General features: G+C 44.5%; 1 protein-coding gene across 12 annotated transcripts in view; it reads left to right on the top strand.

Moving 5' to 3' along the window:
• The window catches only part of CDH18 (cadherin 18), a 902,365-nt gene that overhangs the window by 816,210 nt on the left and 66,318 nt on the right, over positions 1 to 19,837 (top strand). For all 12 annotated transcript variants that reach the window (XM_077353383.1, XM_077353381.1, XM_077353388.1 and 9 more), the window contains 2 exons: positions 1,510 to 1,697; positions 8,270 to 8,523. In XM_077353383.1, coding sequence (XP_077209498.1) covers positions 1,510 to 1,697; positions 8,270 to 8,523 — 442 coding nt within the window. The remainder of the gene's footprint in view (positions 1 to 1,509; positions 1,698 to 8,269; positions 8,524 to 19,837) is intronic.

Genomic DNA, 19,837 nt, shown 5'->3' with positions numbered 1-19,837 from the left:
TTCCCCTAGTGGCTTTAGTTTAAAGCTCTCCTGATGAATCTCCCCAGGTTGCTGCCAAACACATTCTTCCCCAGTTTCGATAAGTGCAGTCCATCAGGTGCTAGTAGGCCTTCCTCAAGAAAGCCTATCCCATGGTCCCAGAAACCAAATCTCTCCTGCCGGCACCAGCTACACAGCCAGTGATTCACCTCCATTATCTTCCTCTCCCGACGCATTCCTCTTCCCTTGACAGGCAAGATTGAAGAGAATACCACTTGTGCCCCCATTTGCTTGAGCTTCCTCCCCAGATCTTGATAGTCTTTTTTAATAGGAGCGATGGTATTCAGGGACATGTCATTCGTTCCCACATGGACCATCACAAATGGGTAGCGATCCGTAGATTTGAGGAGTTTGGGCAGCCTTTCTGAAACATCTTTAATTTTCGCCCCTGGCAAGCAACTCTCGGGTTAGGGGGTTGGGCCCAGCCACATGGCGATCCATTCCTCTTAGCAGGGAGTCTCCAATTACCAGTACTCTCCTTTTTTTTTTCTTCTCAACTCCATTTCCTTCTGTCCCCGTGGCCTCTTCCCTTTGTCTTAGAGTTTGTTTTGGGACCTCTTCCCTTGTTGACCCTTGCACCTCCTCTGCAAGGGCCTGAAATCTATTCTGGAGCTCCAAAGGCCCCGAGAACTGTCTCGCCCTTCGCCGTTCAGTCTTTTCCGAACTGCCTGCAGAGGCTCCCTATTGTGGTCAATCTCCTTGTCCTCTTCAGGACTGGTTGTATTCTCTTTATTCCATGTTGCAGAGCTCTGGACTACGAACTCCTCCCCTTTCTTACTTTGGGTCAGAGTAATAATTCTGTTTTCTAGTCCCCTAATCTTTTCCTCCACCAGCTTACCAGCTTACCAGTTTACCAGTCTTACCAGCTTACACTTGGGGCAGATGTAGTCCATCTTGTCTTCTGGGAGGAAGGCAATCATGTCACACTCACTGCAATCATGTCACACTCATGGGAACAGGATGGTGGCTAGAGCGGCGGGGAGCGGCAGGGAGGGGGGTGGGAGTAGTAGGAGGCACTCTGTAAGCTGGGTAGACGAGAAAAGAGTTACTGCCCTCACAGCATAAGGCAGGAGACGGTAGCAGCACTTCAGGCAGGCTACTCTGAGGAGATGTATGTGGCAGGGAGGTGGATGAGATGGCAGGGAGGCCAGACTGAGGAAAGAAGGAGCAGCAGGAGGGCAAGGAAAAGGTGGTGGGGACCAGTATGGAGCGAAAAAGAAGTAGGGAGTAGAAAGAAAAAATTGAGAGAGGAGGTGGTAATGGGAAGGGAAAGGGAAAAGAAAGGTGCCTGGAGGTGATGTGTCAGAAGCCAAAAGACAAAGACTGGAGTGATAAGGAAATTTTCCTGAGATCTTCTCACAGGTTCTCACTTGTTTGGTGTGTTGTACTGAACTTATGACTCATGCTTAGACTCTTTGAATTCTCCCACTGTAGATTTATGGGAAACATTTCTTTGATTATATTTTCCAGAACATTATCAGTTGTATGTTCCTGAGTCAGCACAAGTTGGCTCGGCAGTGGGCAAAATCAAGGCCAACGATGCAGACACTGGGTCAAATGCAGATATGAAATACACTATTATAAATGGGGATGGATCTGGAGTCTTTTCCATATCAACTGACAAGGAAACACGGGAAGGAATTATCTCCCTGAAGAAGGTAAGGTCAAAAGAGCAAGGAATAAGCAATGCAGAGCCTTCCCCACTATGTACCTTCCAGTAGCTTCTTTTCCCAAACCCTTTTTTCCATCAGCTGACCTCTGGTACCAGAAGTGCTTCAACTAGTAAAAAAACTGCTTGGAGGTAGAAGCTGCTGGGAAGTGAGCCATGGTTGTGCTCTGTACCTGCATGACTGATTGTTTGTAAGGTAAGACAGCCTCTTTAACCCTTTTGTTCTACATGACTCAAGTAGTTTCATGTTTCAACAAACAGAACATGCTTGTTGTGGCTGTCTTTGAATAGCACATTGATGGCATGGTAGGAATTGCATGCTTGAATGGGACTGTGGATTTTTCCATATTCTCATTTTTCTTGCTTGTGTTGCTTCAGGGAGGGGTCTGTTCTCCTCCCTCTTGGGGCCAATTTGGTATTGCAACACTATGAAGCATGAAAACCTGCAGGTTAAAACTTCAGGGATATATGCTGAACATAAAGGGATGTAATATTGAATCAACCACGAGAAGGGAGCAAAGCCCATGTGGAATGGAGGGAAGACCCAAACCACCAGGGAGGAAAATGAGAATTCAGGATAACAATGTCAGCTGAAATGACTTACATGCAGTTTTAAAACCCTAAACATTTCTATCACGTCTCTCTGTTATCTGAATAATGATAGTTTCTTATTCATTGATATAAATGTGCTAAATTGCACTGCCCTTTTGTACTGTTGATGGTGTTTGGTAGATGTAGTAACAGCTTTGGAATCATTATCTTTCCAAACTATGTAAAACGTTTTGCCAGAAATCTCTCCTATAAGAAGGGAAACTTGGACTAACTCTGCACATCCATTCAAGGCCAAAACATCTTATGTGTCCTGGTGCAGAACTTCAAAACCTCACATGGGTCACAAGCTCTTTAGCCGAAGATGTGCTACTTTCTTTAAGAAAAAAAAAGCTTGAGGAGAAAAAGTAGATAAATAGTAGAGAGCCAGTTTGGTGTAGTGGTTAGGAGTGCGGACTTCTAATCTGCCATGCCGGGTTCGATTCTGCACTCCCCCGCATGCAACCAGCTGGGTGACCTTGGGCTCGCCACGGCACTGATAAAACTGTTCTGACCGGGCAGTGATATCAGGGCTCTCTCAGCCTCACCCACACCACAGGGTGTCTGTTGTCGGGAGAGGAATGGGAAGGAGACTGTAAGCCGCTTTGAGCCTCCTTCGGGTAGGGAAAAGCGGCATATAAGAACCAACTCTTCTTCTTCTTCTTCTTCTTCTTCTTCTTCTTCTTCTTCTTCTTCTTCTTCTTCTAAATGTTGTGTTAATGCAACCAGTTGTTCCTGTATAATCAAGTGGGAAATGAGTGATCATTTTTCCAGCCCCCTTTTATTTTCACAACCAACACAATCAATTTGTTCTTCTATCACCACACAAAATACCAGGTGAAGTAAATCACTTAAACACCTTAACACAAAAAACTGGGTGGTTGCATTGGACTAATTGCTGTTTGGTTAAGCCAAAAAATAAGCACTTCAGCAAGGTGACCCAGCATCCTATGTCTATGGGACTGGCTAAAGGAGAAAGTGATATTGACTCCAGCTTTTAAATGCTTCTAGAAAGTTATTTTTATCTGGAAATTTTTTTTGACAAACAGACAGCTGTCAATCTGTAGATTTCCAGACAGCGTAATGTTACTCTGTATATCTCATGTTATATTCAGTATTATTTCCACAAACTGGCTAGAAAGATTTGTTTTAGATTAATGGAATATATAAGTATCCTTTAAAAAAAGAAATAGCATCAAAAAGGTACCTGATAAAATATACCAATATTAGTTATCCACATCTGCTGTCCAGGCTGGTGAAAATGACTGAAAAAGTGAAAAGACAGGCTGATCCAGGAATTGTTATTCAGTTCCTCCCCTTGCCTGTGAATGTTAGCAAAGCATCAGTATTATTCTTTGATTTATTCCCAACAAATAGCATTAATTGTTCTTAACATTAAACAAATAATAAGCTTTCTTCTGTCTGAGGAACTGAAGTAGGAAACAAATGATTTTTACCGTCAACCTTGGACTTAGTTCTCAGGGACTCTTTCCTGCTGAGTCAACTTGAGACAGCGACAAGGCTTCCCAGAGATGGCAATTTCTGTTGGTTTTTCATTACTTTTAATGCTCTGGAGTAGTTCTGGGACCTCCTGTGGTCATCAGGTAAATTTGTCCCAGGCTTCAGTTCCATTTGGCCTTGATGTTTCTTAGGTTCTCCCTCTCCTTTGCTCCTCTTTCCCCAGTTTGGCTCCATATTTAGAGTTCCAGATTCCCCCAGTGATAGGGAGGTCAACAAAAACCTCTTTAGCAAACTTAGTTCACAGGAGGATTGGATCCAACCCATGCCTTTTAAGCGCCAAATGCTCTCATATCAACTCTCAACAGGCTGCTATTTTTATTCGTTTAGGGAAACTGAGGCACAGAGATTTGCAAAGCTACCTATTTAGCTAAGCACGAGTTTTAATTTAGGTTTCCCAGGTGAAAGGCCAAAAGTAGGGTACTCAGCACCCCTTATAGTTTATGAAAAATATATAGATGTACATAAACATGTATAGATTGCCAGCAAGGTTAAGGTGGTTTATAAACAAACTAGAAATTAAGCCGGCTGTAGAAGAAAGACAGCGGGCGCTAGAGAATGGGGAGGCAGACTGTAGGCAAAGAAGGAAGAAGAGGAAAGGAGGTATGGGAGGGAGAAAGAAGGGCAAGGTGTGGTTGAAAGGATGGGTAGAAGGGAGAAAGAAAGGAAGTAAATGAGAAAGACCAGAAGCAAGTGAGAGGATGAGACAGGGAGACAGGAAGGAGAGGGAGAAATAGAGGAAGTCAGGAAGTCAGGAAGTAAGAAGTAAGAAAGGAAGGCAGGCAGAGAGGTAGGTGAAATGGGAGGGGATAGGGTGTGTGTGAAGGGGGGAATCATTGGGGGGGCGAATCAGGAGGGGGAGAGGAAAGAGGGGGGTAGAGAGGAGTGTGTGTGTGGGTGTGTGGGGTGGGGGAAGGGGTGGGAGAGCGCGGTGGGTGGCTGTGTGTGTGTGTGTGTGTCTGGGGAAGCGATAGCGGAATGATGGGGGGATCAGGGGGGTTTTCTGTGTGTGTGTGTCTCTGTGGGGGCGGGGAAGTGGCTGCGGTGTGAGTGTAGGGGGGGTGGCCAGGGGGGTTTGGCTAGTATGTGTGGGGGGGCGGGGAAGTGGTGGCGTGATGGGGGAGCGGCCAGGGGGGTTTGTGTGTGTGTGTGTCTGTGTGTCTGTGGGGGCAGGGAAGCGGCGGCGGGGCAATCGTGGGGGGGGGCAGCCAGGGGGGTTTGGCTGGTGTGTGTGCATATTTGTGTGTGTCTGGGCGAGGGGAAGCCAGCGGGGGGGAACTCACCGTCAGGAAAGGCTGCTTCTCCTTGTGTGCGGTGAGTCCCTGGGCAGGCAAGGCAAGGCTGGGCCAAGCGGCCAATGGGGAGCCGGGCTTTGCGCGTCTCCCCATTGGCTGTCTGGCCCTGGAGTGATACTCGGAGGGCCCAATCAGGTGACTAACCTGGGTCTCAAACTCTTCCTCGCTCCTCTTTGCCATTTTCTTCTCACCACTTTCTTCTTCTACTCTCTGGGGCTACTCTCCTCCATCTGCTCTCCATTCCATCACTCACCTTCCCTATTGCTATTGCTGTTGCTGTCTCTCCTCCTCCATCAGTTGTCCACTCCCCTCCTTGCATCCAATTATGAGCACTTCCTTTATTGTTTTATACCCAGCTACCTCCTGTGTCTCTACCCCCAAGTCCCAGCCCTTAAGTTTTTAAAGGGGCAGTCACAACTGCACCCAACAGCTGGCAGGATGCCAAGTGTTTCAGGCCTTCTGACTGCCATACACATGCCCAGGACCTCACTCTTCCTCCATGTGCAGTGATTTGGCATGGGATGGGCATGGGAGTTTGAGATCTATTTGCCAGTGATGGCGAACTGCTCTTCTTGTCAACCCCATCAAGGACTGACTTGGTTGCCCAGAGGACTCTGGCTCCTCTTCTCTCTGTGAGCATATCTTTTGGGAGCTTCCTTTCTTGTCCTGGATCCCTTGGCTCTTTTGCCAGTGGGGATAGCCAACATCTGTTTCTGCCACCATTTTCTAGGGCTCTTTGCCTGCACAAGTTGAGTTGGGGCAATCCTGCACCCTGTGTGCCAGCATGGGTGGGGTGTTGTCTCCTGGAGCAGGTGGGAGAAGTCTAGAGTGCCCAGGAGAAGACCCAAACAACTTGGTTATGTTGTTTAGAAATATGCATGCACCACAGTTGAACAACATGGTAGCAATTCCAATTTATTTTTCCATAAATCCTTCTGGTTCAGTCCTTCTCAATCAGGATTTTGTGAAACCCTGGGGTTTCTTGATGACCCCAGAAGGGTTTCCTGAATGGAGTTTATATCAATTTGTTAAGCCAGTGGTCCCCAACCTTTTTATCACCGGGGACCACGCAACGCTGGGGACCACTCACAGGGGACCACTCAATGCCTTTTACTGAGGCCCGGTGGGGGGGTAGTTTACTCCCCTACTCTCAACTACTGCCCTAACGCTCTCTGATCGCTATGGTAATGTTTAAGCATCCCTTCAAAATAAGATACAGACACGCCACAACAATGAAGTGTGTTGTAAAGGGCTGGGGGGGATGAAGTAAAGGGCCGGGGGGGGGGGGGGGAGAAGGCCCTGGGTGGGCATGTACACAGCTATGTTTCCTAACCATATTCTGCATATTTACACCACTTCTTGAGTTTCTTGAAGCTTAAAGAATGTTTCAGGGGTTTCTCAATGGTAAAAAAGAATTGAGAAAGTTCATTGATACTAAGAGTCATAGTTTCAAGCAAAAGGAGGCAGGACTTTAAGGTGGGGGTGACTGTGGGCTTGGTCAAGTCTGTACTTTGCTTTTTATCCTCTCCCAGCCTGAATATACCCCTCCCCTCTACACTGTATTTGATTTCCATTTTGATTTTGGTCGCTTTAAATTTTCCCTCTGCAACATGCATCATTGATCTGCAGTGATCCTACCTTTCCCCCATGATATCCAGGAGCGGATATAAGTAGCTATATTTGAGAAACCCGCTTTTGAAAGCCCCCAGTATACGTGTAGATGTTTTGTATTTTGCTGGATTAACTTCCTCCGATGTTGACATAGCAAAGCAGTCTTCCCTTATTAGCCAGAGCATTAGTTCAAAGACTTCCTGGTTCCTGGTTGCAAGATTTCCCTCCCAAGACTTATTTTTGCTGTTTTAAAGTGATTGTGCTCCAGAAGCCCATATTTCTCTCAGCAGAAATGTGCCTCTTGGATTTATTTTTCTCTGTGAAGCTGCACCCCCCTCCCCCATTCAGGAAAAGAAAGAAAGAGCCTTCTGCTGTGCTTGGCTCCTCCCCAGCTTGCTATGGCTCTGGAGTCAAAATACTCCTTTAATGCCAGCTGTACTTCACTTGACCTCCCCCCCCCCCCCCACAGCTTCCCGACCACCTCTCCCCTCCCTGCTCTGAGCTTCCCCAATCAAGTGCAGAACACTTTCTGTTTGAGGAAGACCTGGGTTCAAATCAATCTGAATCCAGCAGGGTCGACAATGGAAAAAAACAAAGTAAGTGCAGAATCAGCCCTGATCAGTATTTCTTAGCTCCTTAGCAACTTGGCTCCTTCAAGTGGTGGCTTTTATGGTGTGAGATCTTCAAGTGGGTTTCAGAGCCTGAGAAGAATAGCCTTTATTGCTTTCTTTTGAAAGGACGGGGTTTAGAGGGACAGCCCTGTAAGTCATGCCATGACATTTCCCAAGGGACAATTGATCAATGTTTTTTTTAATGACTTGTCAAGTAATATTGAATAATGACCCAGAGTGCTTTCTGCTGGCTTCACTGGGGTGGGGAGGCTGTCTTTTCTCTCAGATTTAGTCGTTTCTTTGTGCCTTTGTAACATTGAGGCTAAACTACTGTAATGCAATTCACATCAGGCTGCTCTCTATAATAATCTGGAAGTTCCGGCTAGTACAAAGCATTTCAGGCTGTCTTCCAGATTTTATGAGGTTGCCACATCACGGCTTCCCGACTGCTTTGGCCTCCTATTTTCTCCTGGGCTCAGTTCAAGTCACCATAGACAACTGACAAAACTAAATGGCCTTGACCCAGCATGCCAACATGAGCAGGAATCCCCTTAACTTACATCTCGATTAGGAGATGTGTCACAAATCTTTAGGACTGCAAAGGGGACAGAGGGGTATTTGTGACACTCCTCTCAGTTCTGGAATTCCTTTTCCCTAGATTTGCCCAAACTTGATTTAGGGGCTTTCTCCTGGAAGACTCTTTTCCCCTTGACCTGAACATTTTTTTTGCTGGCCAGGGACAGGATGGGTTATGTCCATAACACTATCAAGGATGGTCTGTGGGATGTTAGTCTAGGACTCAGTCCACTGGCTCTGCGGTCCATGGGACACAACAACACTGCCTCATGTTGCAAATGGGGTTAAAATAAAGAATGCATTTTGTAGATCACTAAGCCCAGATTCAAAACAGTAATGCTGAATTCTTTTTCTTCCTACAGCCACTCAACTATGAAAAAAAGAAATCATATACTCTTAATATCGAAGGAGCAAATACCCACCTCGATTTCCGCTTCTCACATTTAGGACCTTTTAAAGATGTAACTATGCTGAAGATTAGTGTTGGAGACGTGGACGAGCCTCCAGTGTTCACTATGACTCCCTATGTCATGGACGTTTATGAGAATGCCAAGATTGGGACCATTGTGGGCACCGTGACAGCACAAGATCCAGACAGTGCTAACAATGTAGTAAGGTATGATTCTTTGAAAAAACATCATTTTACCTCCTCGGATTCTGCCATGACACAGGAGACACCTTAACAGTCCCTCACTGTTTCTGCATTAGGAGACGTACCTTGTTTTAGCCATGTTTTGGATTTACTTTGGATATTGTGACTCGACTCAATGATGTCGACTCAAGCCTTTCCGCATTTGGGATTTCCTCCCCTTATTTCCCAGGCTGAAATTTACAACGCTTTCTACACTGAGTCCCATGGAGGCAACCGCCCATCATGCTTTGCTCCCTTCCTCTTCTAAAAAAAATGTGGGTTTTGCAAAATGGTTCCTGCTTGCACATTTGTTTTTGTTGTGCCCCTTAATCCCACCATTCTGTGCCTTTGATTGTTTTCCCCCCAAAGTGTCCTGAATGTATTTAAAGAAAAACAACTGGGTTGTGTTATAAAATTATAACACTGCTGTGCAAGACCGCTTTTTTAAAACTTAGAAACAGCGTTGTAATGCAATCACCCCTCTTTAAAAAAAAAGGCAGATTTTTTTGGGAGCAGAAGGAAGGGAGAGGGAAGGAGGACAGCAATGTGAAAAGGGACTTTCCCAAATGAGTGGGAGCAGCATGGACAGCAACCTATCAGTATATATAACAATATAAATAAATAAATTGGCGGGCACAGAATAAAACCTGATGGCACGCATTTCTGCATTGGCTAGCCGCAAACTAGCCCTTTTGGACCCTGCTTGAAAAGATGAAATCAAGTTTTCTGGGGATTCCTTTGTTTTGGGACAAGTGAGGGGGCAATTTGGGACTGCACCTGAAGAAGCAAATTTTAGTGTGGAAATGGTCAAAATAGTTGACTCTTTAAACATGCAAATCCAAATGAGATTGCTAGTGCGGAAATTGTCCTTGTCAGAGCATTCACTTGGGTTTACCTTTATGCATTTCCTCTGAAGTATTACAGGGCAGATTTCATCATATTCCATATTCAGATAATCTCTGCCCTTGTGGGAAGGGTAAAATCAACACCTTGTCTCACAAATTACTGAAATATCTCTTTTTTAACGTTTTGAGTAACTGTTCGATCTCATCACTTTCAACACACTCTTTGTTCAATACACTTCAAGGAGACAGTGTTCTCTATCTGATGCTAGACAGTGACCCAAACATGGCCTACCCGGTCACTGGAGTTCTGTCTAGCCTTTAGTAAATAATATTATTTGAGTCCTTGCTCAAGTTCATCTAGAAAGGAAGATTATCATTGGGCTGGAAGGACAAGGGAATTGGAGGCCAGAAAGGAAAGGACCGGATTTGTGTTCCATATAAACGTGTTCTGCGTTAGCCTGACCTGATCCATTTTTAAATAAGAGATACTTTGGTGTGAATGCACTGATTGCTTTTGCAGCTTATGGGCTATAGGAATAAGCTTTTCAGTCTCATTCATGTTCACAAGATGGTACAGTTCAAAAACATCTCCTCCTCCCTCTTTCATGCCATCTCCAGGCTGGAGATAGGGGATAGGGGTGGGGTTTTAAAATAGTATTTTATTGTAAGGGGGTAGGCAGTGCTGGTAGGTTTCTTAAATAATATTTTATTGTAACTTTATTATTGTAATTTATTTTATTTTAAGGAATATGTTTTATTGTTATGAACTGCCCTGAGCCCATATGGGCAGGAGCAGTCCTGAAATTAAATATTAATTTATTCATAAGGTCAGAAATCTTTTTTCAAAAAATCCATTGTCCCTATTAGTGCAGAGAGTTATCTAAATGAATGCACCTTGGCCTCCTCAGGTAAATTTTTGCAGGTAGTAAGACGTTTGCCTGAATCTAAGCAGGTTCATGGAAATGGCTATGAGCATGCTATCCAACAGTTTTCTTCTGTCTCTTGCTTAAAATGTTTGGAATATTAGCCTGTATGACAAATCCTTGCTAGGCATCATACAGAATATTTTCAAGAGGGTTTATCCTAAAAAACAAACATGTGCTTCAGTTACCATTAATAAATTGGCTTTTCTAGCCCTTGGTATAGCTTTACTTTTATATGGATTGTATTAGAATCATAGAATCATAGAGTTGGAAGGGGCCATACAGGCCATCTAGTCCAACCCCCTGCTCAACGCAGGATTAGCCCTAAGCATCCTAAAGCATCCAAGAAAAGTGTGTATCCAACCTTTGCTTGAAGACTGCCAGTGAGGGGGAGCTCACGACCTCCTTAGGCAGCCTATTCCACTGCTGAACTACTCTGACTGTGAAAAACTTTTTCCTGATATCTAGCCTATATCGTTGTACTTGAAGTTTAAACCCATTACTGTGTGTCCTCTCCTCTGCAGCTAACAGAAACAGCATCCTGCCCTCCTCCAAGTGACAAGCTTTCAAATACTTAAAGAGGGCTATCATGTCCCCTCTCAACCTCCTTTTCTAAAAGCTGAACATTCCCAAGTCCCTCAACCTATCTTCATAGGGCTTGGTCCCTTGGCCCCAGATCATCTTCGTCGCTCTCCTCTGTACCCTTTCAATTTTATCTACGTCCTTCTTGAAGTGAGGCCTCCAGAACTGCACACAGTACTCCAAGTGTGGTCTGACCAGTGCTGTATACAATGGGACTATGACATCTTGTGATTTTGATGTGATGCCTCTGTTGATACAGCCCAAAATGGCATTTGCCTTTTTTACCGCTGCATCACACTGCCTGCTCATGTTTAGTTTACAATCCACAAGTACCCCAAGGTCTCGTTCACACACAGTGTTACCTAGAAGCATATCCCCCATCCAGTAGGCATGCTTTTCATTTTTCTGACCCAGATGCAGAACTTTACACTTATCTTTATTAAATTGCATCTTGTTCTCATTTGCCCATTTTTCCATTGTGTTCAGATCTCGTTGAACTCTGTCTCTATCTTCCGGAGTATTTGCCAGTCCTCCCAATTTGGTGTCATCTGCAAACTTGATGAGTAGTCCCTCCACCCCCTCATCTAGATCATTAATAAATATGTTAAAAAGTACCGGGCCAAGCACTGAGCCCTGAGGTACCCCGCTACTCACCTCTCTCCAGTCTGATGAAACACCATTGACAACAACACTTTGAGTGCGGTTCTCTAACCAATTCCCTATCCACCTGACTATCTGAAAATCCAGATTGCAGTCCTTCAATTTATCCATCAGAACATCTTGGGGAACCTTGTCAAAAGCTTTACTAAAATCCAAGTAAATGACATCAATTTCCCCGATCCAGCAAACCTGTTACTTGGTCAAAAAAGGAAACCAGGTTGGTCTGGCAGGACCTGTTGGAGACAAATCCATGCTGACTTCCTTGGATCACCAAATTGTCCTCCAGATGTTTGCAGATCGCTCCCTTTAATATCTGCTCCATTATCTTCCCCACAACAGAGGTCAGACTCACTGGTCTGTAGTTTCCCGGGTCATCCTTCCTCCCTTTTTTGAAGATCGGAATAACATTTGCTCTCTTCCAGTCCTCCGGGACATCTCCAGTCCTTAAAGAGGTTCCGAAGATGATGGACAAGGGCTGTGCAAGTTCTCTGGAAAGTTCTTTGAGTACTCTCGGGTGCATTTCATCCGGACCAGGGGATTTGAACTCATCCAGTGCAGCTAAATGCCTCTCGACAACCTCTCTATCCATGTTAACCTGCCACCCAGACACTATCCTTTGGCTACAGCCATCTCTAGATGTGCCTAAACACTTTGACCTGTGGGAAAAAACTTGTAAAATAGGCACTAAGCCTTTCTGCTTTCTCTGCATCTTTCGTTAGAGTTTGTCTATCCGCACCCAACAGTGGGCCTATTGCCTCCTTGACTTTACGTTTGCTCCTCACATAACTGAAAAATCTTTTCTTGTTACAATGGGCTTGCCTGGCCAATCTTAGCTCACTCTCAGCTTTGGCCTTTCTGATGACTGAAACGCCCAACTTTACCTTTCTTCCCAAAAGAGAAAACATTTGGTATCTCAGTTCCCCCATCTCAGAGTCAGGAAGGAAACCCTGCCTCTGAACCTGTACAGAGTTCCAAAATCCAAGTTGATAACAATTATTTTAACAGGGAAGATTTTGTTGCAAGGACAACATTCTTTTTCAATTTACTCTTAGCTTCCCTCCTCCCAGTAAATGTTGCAACCAAAGTTAACAGATTTCCAATTCAATGATAAAATCAGCTTAATTTCTCAACTTCCAAAAATAGTTCCAGTGACACTGAGTTAATTTACACAGAAAAATAATTGTTAAACATGTGTGCTTCCATTTTTACTTTTTAAATTTTCAAATTTTAAATCTGGCTGCAATTGGTAGAGCCTCCACTGATAATTGCCGTCACACTGAAACAGCCACTATTTTGCAATCTTAAAACAGACTCTCTTTGCCTAACTACCTTCCCAGGCAGTCAGCCCTATGACTCATGCCTTGCTCTCCCCCATCCAGGCAAATCATCTACATAACTAAGGAACATTAACAGCATAGAAAGTATTCTTTCTTCTCAAATCAGGAAGGGAAGAAGTTTTGTTTCTTTAAAGACTGACCCCCACCTAAGGGAAGCAAGGGGGGGAAGTCACAGATCTTCTTTGGGAAATGTGTCATTTACAGTTTTTTTCTTCCCTTTTACATTTTGTCTTTTTATTTTTAATTGGCATTTAGAACATTTTTTGTCATTTTTTTTGTTTTGAATGAAAATCTAGCTTATCAGCCAGCCAATAAAGACCCTCTGCCCATGCACAGGAACAGTCTTTCCCTTTAAGGATACCAGGTGGCTCTGCCTAAGAATGGAAGCATCTGGTTGAAGTATTTCCACTGTGTCCAAGGAATGGAAAGGACAATTGGACAATCCCCAGGAGGATTGTGCCACTGAAGAGCCCCCGGAGGTCAAACCTCCAGCCCCCACCACAACAGTTGTGGTCAAACAACTCTCACTGAGCAATTCAGGAGAGCCTGCTTTGGAAGGTGTAGCAGAAACCTTCCTCCAGTCGCTTGCTTTGTTTTGCCACACGAACACACGGATGCTAGAAATAGATATGCTTCTCCTTCTAGTCTTTCTTGTGCGCTCTCTTGGAAATGCTTCCCCTACTCTTCCTCCTCAACAGGCGATTATTGCTCCATCCTGGGACTGCCATTCTCAGAGTCCCCCAGTCTTGAACCTAGCTTGTCAAATGTTTGAACCAGCTTCACTCTTCCCCACAGCCCCCACCTTTGACCTCTTCTCCCCAAGCCTAAAACACCAGATTCTCGTTTTCCCTATCCAGCTCCCTGGGTTCCCGCTGCTTGGGAATCCATAACCAAACCTGTCAGCTTGTTTCCCTGCTACAGATTTCCCGCAGATGCCAATTGTTCCCGGTTTGTCCCAAAGATCTCGTGGCTTCCCTATTGTAAGCCTTGCCACGAATAATGCTTGATGCCACCCTCCCTGGGAGACTTTGGTGCAGCCGCTTTGCCACCACTGTTTTCCTGGAAGCAAGGGGGGGAGGGCATCAGAAGACCTTGCCAACCTGCCAAGAAGATTCTTGGGTGGGAGGGAGGGAGGGAGGGGTGGGAACGGGAATAATTTGCCTCTGTATTTATTGGGAAGGTGACTGCCACCTCTCCCACCCTACATTTTTGCTGTAAATATACATTTTTCATTTTATACAACGTATCCATTTTAGTTAGATTGAGAATGTAGCAAATAGTTTGCTAGTTTATGTATATAAGTTTTGCTAAATTGCTTAGCTTTACCTTGTTCTTATTGCATTGCTTATTAGAAGCCATTGCTTAGTTCATTGTCTAACTTTTTAGTTTCTGCCACTTTCTGCCTGCTTCATAGTAATTGCTTGATATTCATTGCCAGCATTTTTAGGATTGCCTAGTGCTCGCATTCTGAAATATTGCTCAGGTATTGCCCACAGTTTCCTGCCTGCATAGAATTTGGTTTTCACTGCATTGCTTTTTGACTATTGTTTGCTAGATTGCCTTGCTCAACGTATTAGTTTGCATTGGTTCATTGCTTTATTCATATAGTGGAGACCTCACGCTTAGCTAGTTCATAGTTCATGTATGTTACATTTAGTTTTGAGTGGTTGTGGTAAAGAGGAACGGCAACTTCACACCTTTCCTTAAGTCACCCAAACCCCTCCTAAATGTGTTTTGTTTTTAATTTGGCTTTTGATTTGGTTTTTGTAGTGGCAGAAGATGGCCCCAATTTTCTTTGTGAATTTCTAGTCTGAATTTCAATCTTTGCCGCCACTAACGCAGTATACATTGGTCTGGAGCGAATAAATGGAAATAAAATTTGCTCCAGAGGGGGGATTGTTAAGGTGTGGCAGGGCCCCCTGCCTCATTGACAGGCACACTGTCTTCTATAACCAATGGCACCCCACAATAGTCTAGGCTTAAGCTAAAGCCAAGACGACGCTGCTAGGGTTGGCCAAGCCAGGCCAGACTCCATCTCTGCCTTAGGTTTGGAATGACAGCCTTTGCCTGACCCAGAGGTGCCTCCCCCCCCCCCATTGTATTTCTAAGCGAGTGGACTGGCTTCCTCCTGTTTGCCTAAGGGCTCCTAGGAAAATCCTTTGTCCTGCAACATTTTTCACACTTGGCCCCTCTGCCAGGGGGAATCTCCTCCCCACATCCTGCCAGCTAGACCTGATGGCTTTCTTCCTCAGAGCCATTAATACCTTTATCCAAATCCATTTATGGCCATCCCCCCCCCACTTGGCCAGGTATTGTCCTAATCTCCGGGGACCCTGGAAACTTCCAGCACATGCTTACCTGAGCCTTGTCACATAGCCCCCTTCCCAAAACCCCATAAAAACTGTGGCTTCACACAGCCACTCTGAGTGTCTTCCAACCCGGGACCTCCCATGCTGGTTCGTGCTTCTTCCTCTGACCCTCCATTCCTCGGACAGGTAACTATCAAGCCTTCCACTCTTCCTCCCCCTTCTCTATGTGTTAGCTATTTGTGTGTCTTTTTTTGTTATTTTCCTTTCAATAAAGCTTATATTACTATTTTACCATTTACATCTGTGTTTGCCTTGAGTTCCTACGGGCGTAATCAACCCTGGTATATATAGGCATTTTGATCCATAAACGCTAAGTTACCCCCCTCTCGCAGCATTTGGGCTAATCTTCCCCACAAGTTCAAAGATACGTGTTTTAGGACACGTGTTCACGCAATTTGGATAACAAATGGGTTTAAACTTCAAGTACAACGATATAGGCTAGATATCAGGAAAAAAATTTTCACAGTCAGAGTAGTCCAGCAATGGAATAGGCTGCCTAAGGAGGTGGTGAGCTCCCCCTCACTGGCAGTCTTCAAGCAAAGGTTGGATACACACTTATCTTGGATGCTTTAGGATGCTTAGGGCTGATCCTGTGTTGAGCAGGGGGTTGGATTAGATGGCCTGTATGGCCCCTTCCAACTCTATGATTCTATGATTCTATGATTCCTTTTGCCACTGACCATGCCAAGCATTAATTATTTTTCTAGCAAGTTTGATTGCATGATGTGTCCAAAGTAAGTGAGCTTTAGAATCATAGAATCATAGAATATTAGCCGTAATACCTTCCCTTCTAATGACATAGTTGGTTTGCTCCTCTCTAAAACTATCTTGTTGGTAACTTTGGCTGTCCATGGTATTGGCAGCATTCATCTCCAACACCATAATTCAAAAGCATATATTCTCCTCCTGTCTTCCTTCTTCAGGGTCCAGCTTTCATATCCATAGGTTGTTATAGGGAAGACAACGGCATTGACTAGCCGGCACTATGTATTAAGTCTCATATCCTTACACTTCCATATTCACTCCATGTCTAACTTTGCGTTCTGGCCCATTTGATTTCACGGCTGCATCCACCACTTTGATTGATCATAGAGCCGAGAAAGATGAAATGATCTATACATTCAATATTCTCGTTGTCAATCGTGACTTTGGTGCTACTGCCAGTAGTTATCATGATCTTGGTCTTTTTGATATTTAGGTATAGTCCCATGTTTTCACTTTCTTCTTTTAGTCTCTTTATCAGGGTCTTCAATTCATGCTCTGATTCAGCAAGGAGTGTTATATCATCTGCATAGCGAAGATTATTGATGTTGTTGTGGTTGTTGTTGTGGTTGTTGTTGTGGTTGTTGTTAGGTGTGAAGTCGAGTCCAACCCATCGTGACCCCATGGACAATGATCCTCCAGGCCTTCCTGTCCTCTACCATTCCCTGGAGTCCATTTAAGTTCGCACCGACTGCTTCAGTGACTCCATCCAGCCACCTCATTCTCTGTCGTCCCCTTCTTCTTTTGTCCTCATTTGCTCCCAGCATTAGGCTCTTCTCCAGGGAGTCCTTCTTTCTCATGAGGTAGCCGAAATATTTGAGTTTCATCTTCAGGATCTGGCCTTCTAAGGAGCAGTCAGGGCTGATCTCCTCTAGGACTGACCGGTTTGTTTGCCTTGCAGTCCAAGAGTCTTCTTCTTGATGTTACAACCTCCAATTTTGACTCTGATCGTAGATTCTTCCAGATTAAGCTTCCACATAATTACCTCTTCATAAGGGTTAAAAATGGGAATGGTAGAGGACAGGAAGGCCTGGAGGATCATTGTCCATGGGGTCGCGATGGGTCGGACACGACTTCGCACATAACAACAAGGGTTAAAAAGAAAAGGTGATAAAATACATCCATGTCTCACTCCTTGGCTAACCTTGAACCAATCAGTGTCTTCATATATTGTTAGTACTGTGGCCTCCTGGTTGGTGTACAATGAACTGATTAGGTGGGTTAGGTGGAACAGCACTCCCAATTCATGTAAGGCATCCCATAGCTTCTTGTGATCAACACAGTCAAACACTTTAGAATAATCAAGAAAGCATAGAGAGATGGCCTTTTTATATTCATGTGTTTTTTCAAGAATCCAGCGCAAATTTGCAATGTGGTCTTGGGTGTCGCAATCATGTTGAAAACCAGCTGAGCATCAATGGTTGATTTGAGATGGTTCTGGGTGATCTTCAATAAGATTTTACTTGCATGGGAGATCAGGGCTATAGTTTGATAGTTTGAGCAGATGCGAGCTTCACCTTTCTTTAATAACGGGATAAAAATGGACCTTTTCCTGTCTATGGGCCATGTGCCAGTTTCCCAGACTTTTGGCATAATGCTGAGATTGCTGCTGGTGGAACAGATCTGAGTAGTTCCACTGGAATGTTATCTATGCCAGGAGCCTTATTATTTGGGAGCTGTTTCAAAGCCCAGATCACTTCTTCTTCCTGTATACGCAGTTCCAGTTCGTGTTGGGTGTTTTTGGCTGGCGACTGAGGTACCTTGGTGTTTGCATATAATTCTCTTGAATATCGTCGCCATCGATCCTTGATGTTGGTTTGGTCAGTCAAGCCTTTTCCATTCTTGTCTTTGATGGTCACTTTACGAGCAGTGTAGGTGTTCCGAACTTGTTTCACCTGAGCAAAGAGGCTTCTGATGTGGCCTCTAGTACACTCCTCTTCCAGTCACTTGCATCATTGCATCCAATTTGCTTCATTATCTTGTCTAGCAGCACGTTGAAAATCTGCATTTAACCTCCTGAATTTGTCTCTCATGCCAGCAGCTTTTACTGTTCTTCATTTTTCAGCAATTTTGATGGTGTCAGATGTTAACCAATTGCATCTTCTTTCCGGCTTTTTGTATGGTAGATGTTCTGAAGCAGCTTCTATGATATTAGACTGAAATTATTGCCACAATTCCTCAGGTAGTTTCTCAGTAGTATCAAGCAGTTCAAATTTGTTCTTCACTTCGATGGCATATGTTGGCGGAATCTTGGTGACACCAAACTTCTTTGGGGTACGTTTTACTTGATATTACTGACTTTCAACTTGGCCACCAACTGTTAGTGATCATAGCTGCATCTGCTCCAAGAAATGTTTTTACTGCTAGAACGGAGCTCCGCCATCTCTGACTGCAAATGATAAAATCGATTTGATTACAATGTATGCCATCTGGAGATTTCCAGGTTTAAAAACAGAGTTTCGGTTGTTCATGGAGGGTGTTAGTGATTGTTTTCTTGACAGAACTGGATAAGTCTGTCACCAGCTTCATTTTGCTCACCTAGTCCTTGTTGATTTCCAACTTTGGCATTGAAATCTGCAATAATGTATATCATGTCCTTTTGAGGCACCTGTTTTATTGTTTCATGGATTTCTTCAATTTCATTTTCATCAGCAGCATTTTCATCAGATTGGTGCATACACTTGCACGACAGTTGTGATAAATGGCTTTCCCTGAATTCGGATGGACATAATTTTGTCATTTACTGCTGTGTAACTTTCCACTGCACGAACTGTTACCTTATCCGCAATAAAGGCCACACCATTTCTTCTGATACTGTCGTGAACAGAAGAGTAGACTGAAGTCTTCGCATGGAAAGTGGCCATTGTCTGTTCAGTGTAGTTCACTGACGCCAAGCAGACTGATGTTGAGTCGGGTCATTTCTGATTTCACAATATCCAATTTTCCTTGTGACATTCCACGTACATGTTGCAATCCTTCTGGTTTTCTTTTTACTCAAGCCTCTGCATTTTCTGTGGGCTACATTGGCAGTTAGGTGTCCATAAATGCCCAGGTTACTGGCATTTCCCCAATGGGGTTACTGGCACTTCCCCAGTGGCTTGTTCAGTACTTGTGGCCTGGGGGGGCCTACCATTCCATACCATAGTTGGTGTACTTTCCATAGAATTTTCTTGGCCAGAAAAACAGGTTGGTTTGCCAGTTCCTTCCCCATGCCTTTGCAATTGGCCCACGGGCTGTGAGCTCCGCATCTCACCCCCTCACGTTGAGGAATACAGTAGGACTTCAAGGGGGTTTCACTACCTTAAGAGGTCCCAAAGTGGCTTACAAACCTCTTTCCCTTCCTCTCCCCACAACAGACACTCTGTGAGATAGGTGGGGCTGAAAGAGCTCTAAGAGAACTATGACTAGCCCAAGGTCATCTCATTGGCTGCATGTGAAGGAATGAGGAATCAAATCTGGTTCTCCAGATAAGACTCCACAACTCTTTACTACATCACCTGGCTGACAATGTCATTTATCAAATGGTAGATGAACCCACAAGAGGTTCAGCCATACTGGACTTAATACTGACCAACAGGCAAGAGTTGGTGGATGAGGTGAAGGAGGTGGGGACCCTAGGGGGAAGTGACCATGTCCTCATAGAATTCCTTTTGAGATGAGGAGCCAAGGAAGCTTGTAGCCAGACGCGGATGTTGGATTTTCGTAGGGCAAACTTTAATAAACTTAGAGACATGATGAGTGTCATACCATGGACGAGAATGCTGGAAGGGAAGGGAGCATGTGAAGGGTGTGCGCTACTCAAACAGGAGCTATTGCATGCT

The sequence above is a fragment of the Paroedura picta genome, chromosome 9, assembly GCF_049243985.1.
Source record: "Paroedura picta isolate Pp20150507F chromosome 9, Ppicta_v3.0, whole genome shotgun sequence".
Taxonomy (NCBI): domain Eukaryota; kingdom Metazoa; phylum Chordata; class Lepidosauria; order Squamata; family Gekkonidae; genus Paroedura; species Paroedura picta.
The sequence above is the reverse complement of the archived record's forward strand: the minus strand, read 5'-3'. Positions and strand labels throughout refer to the sequence as shown.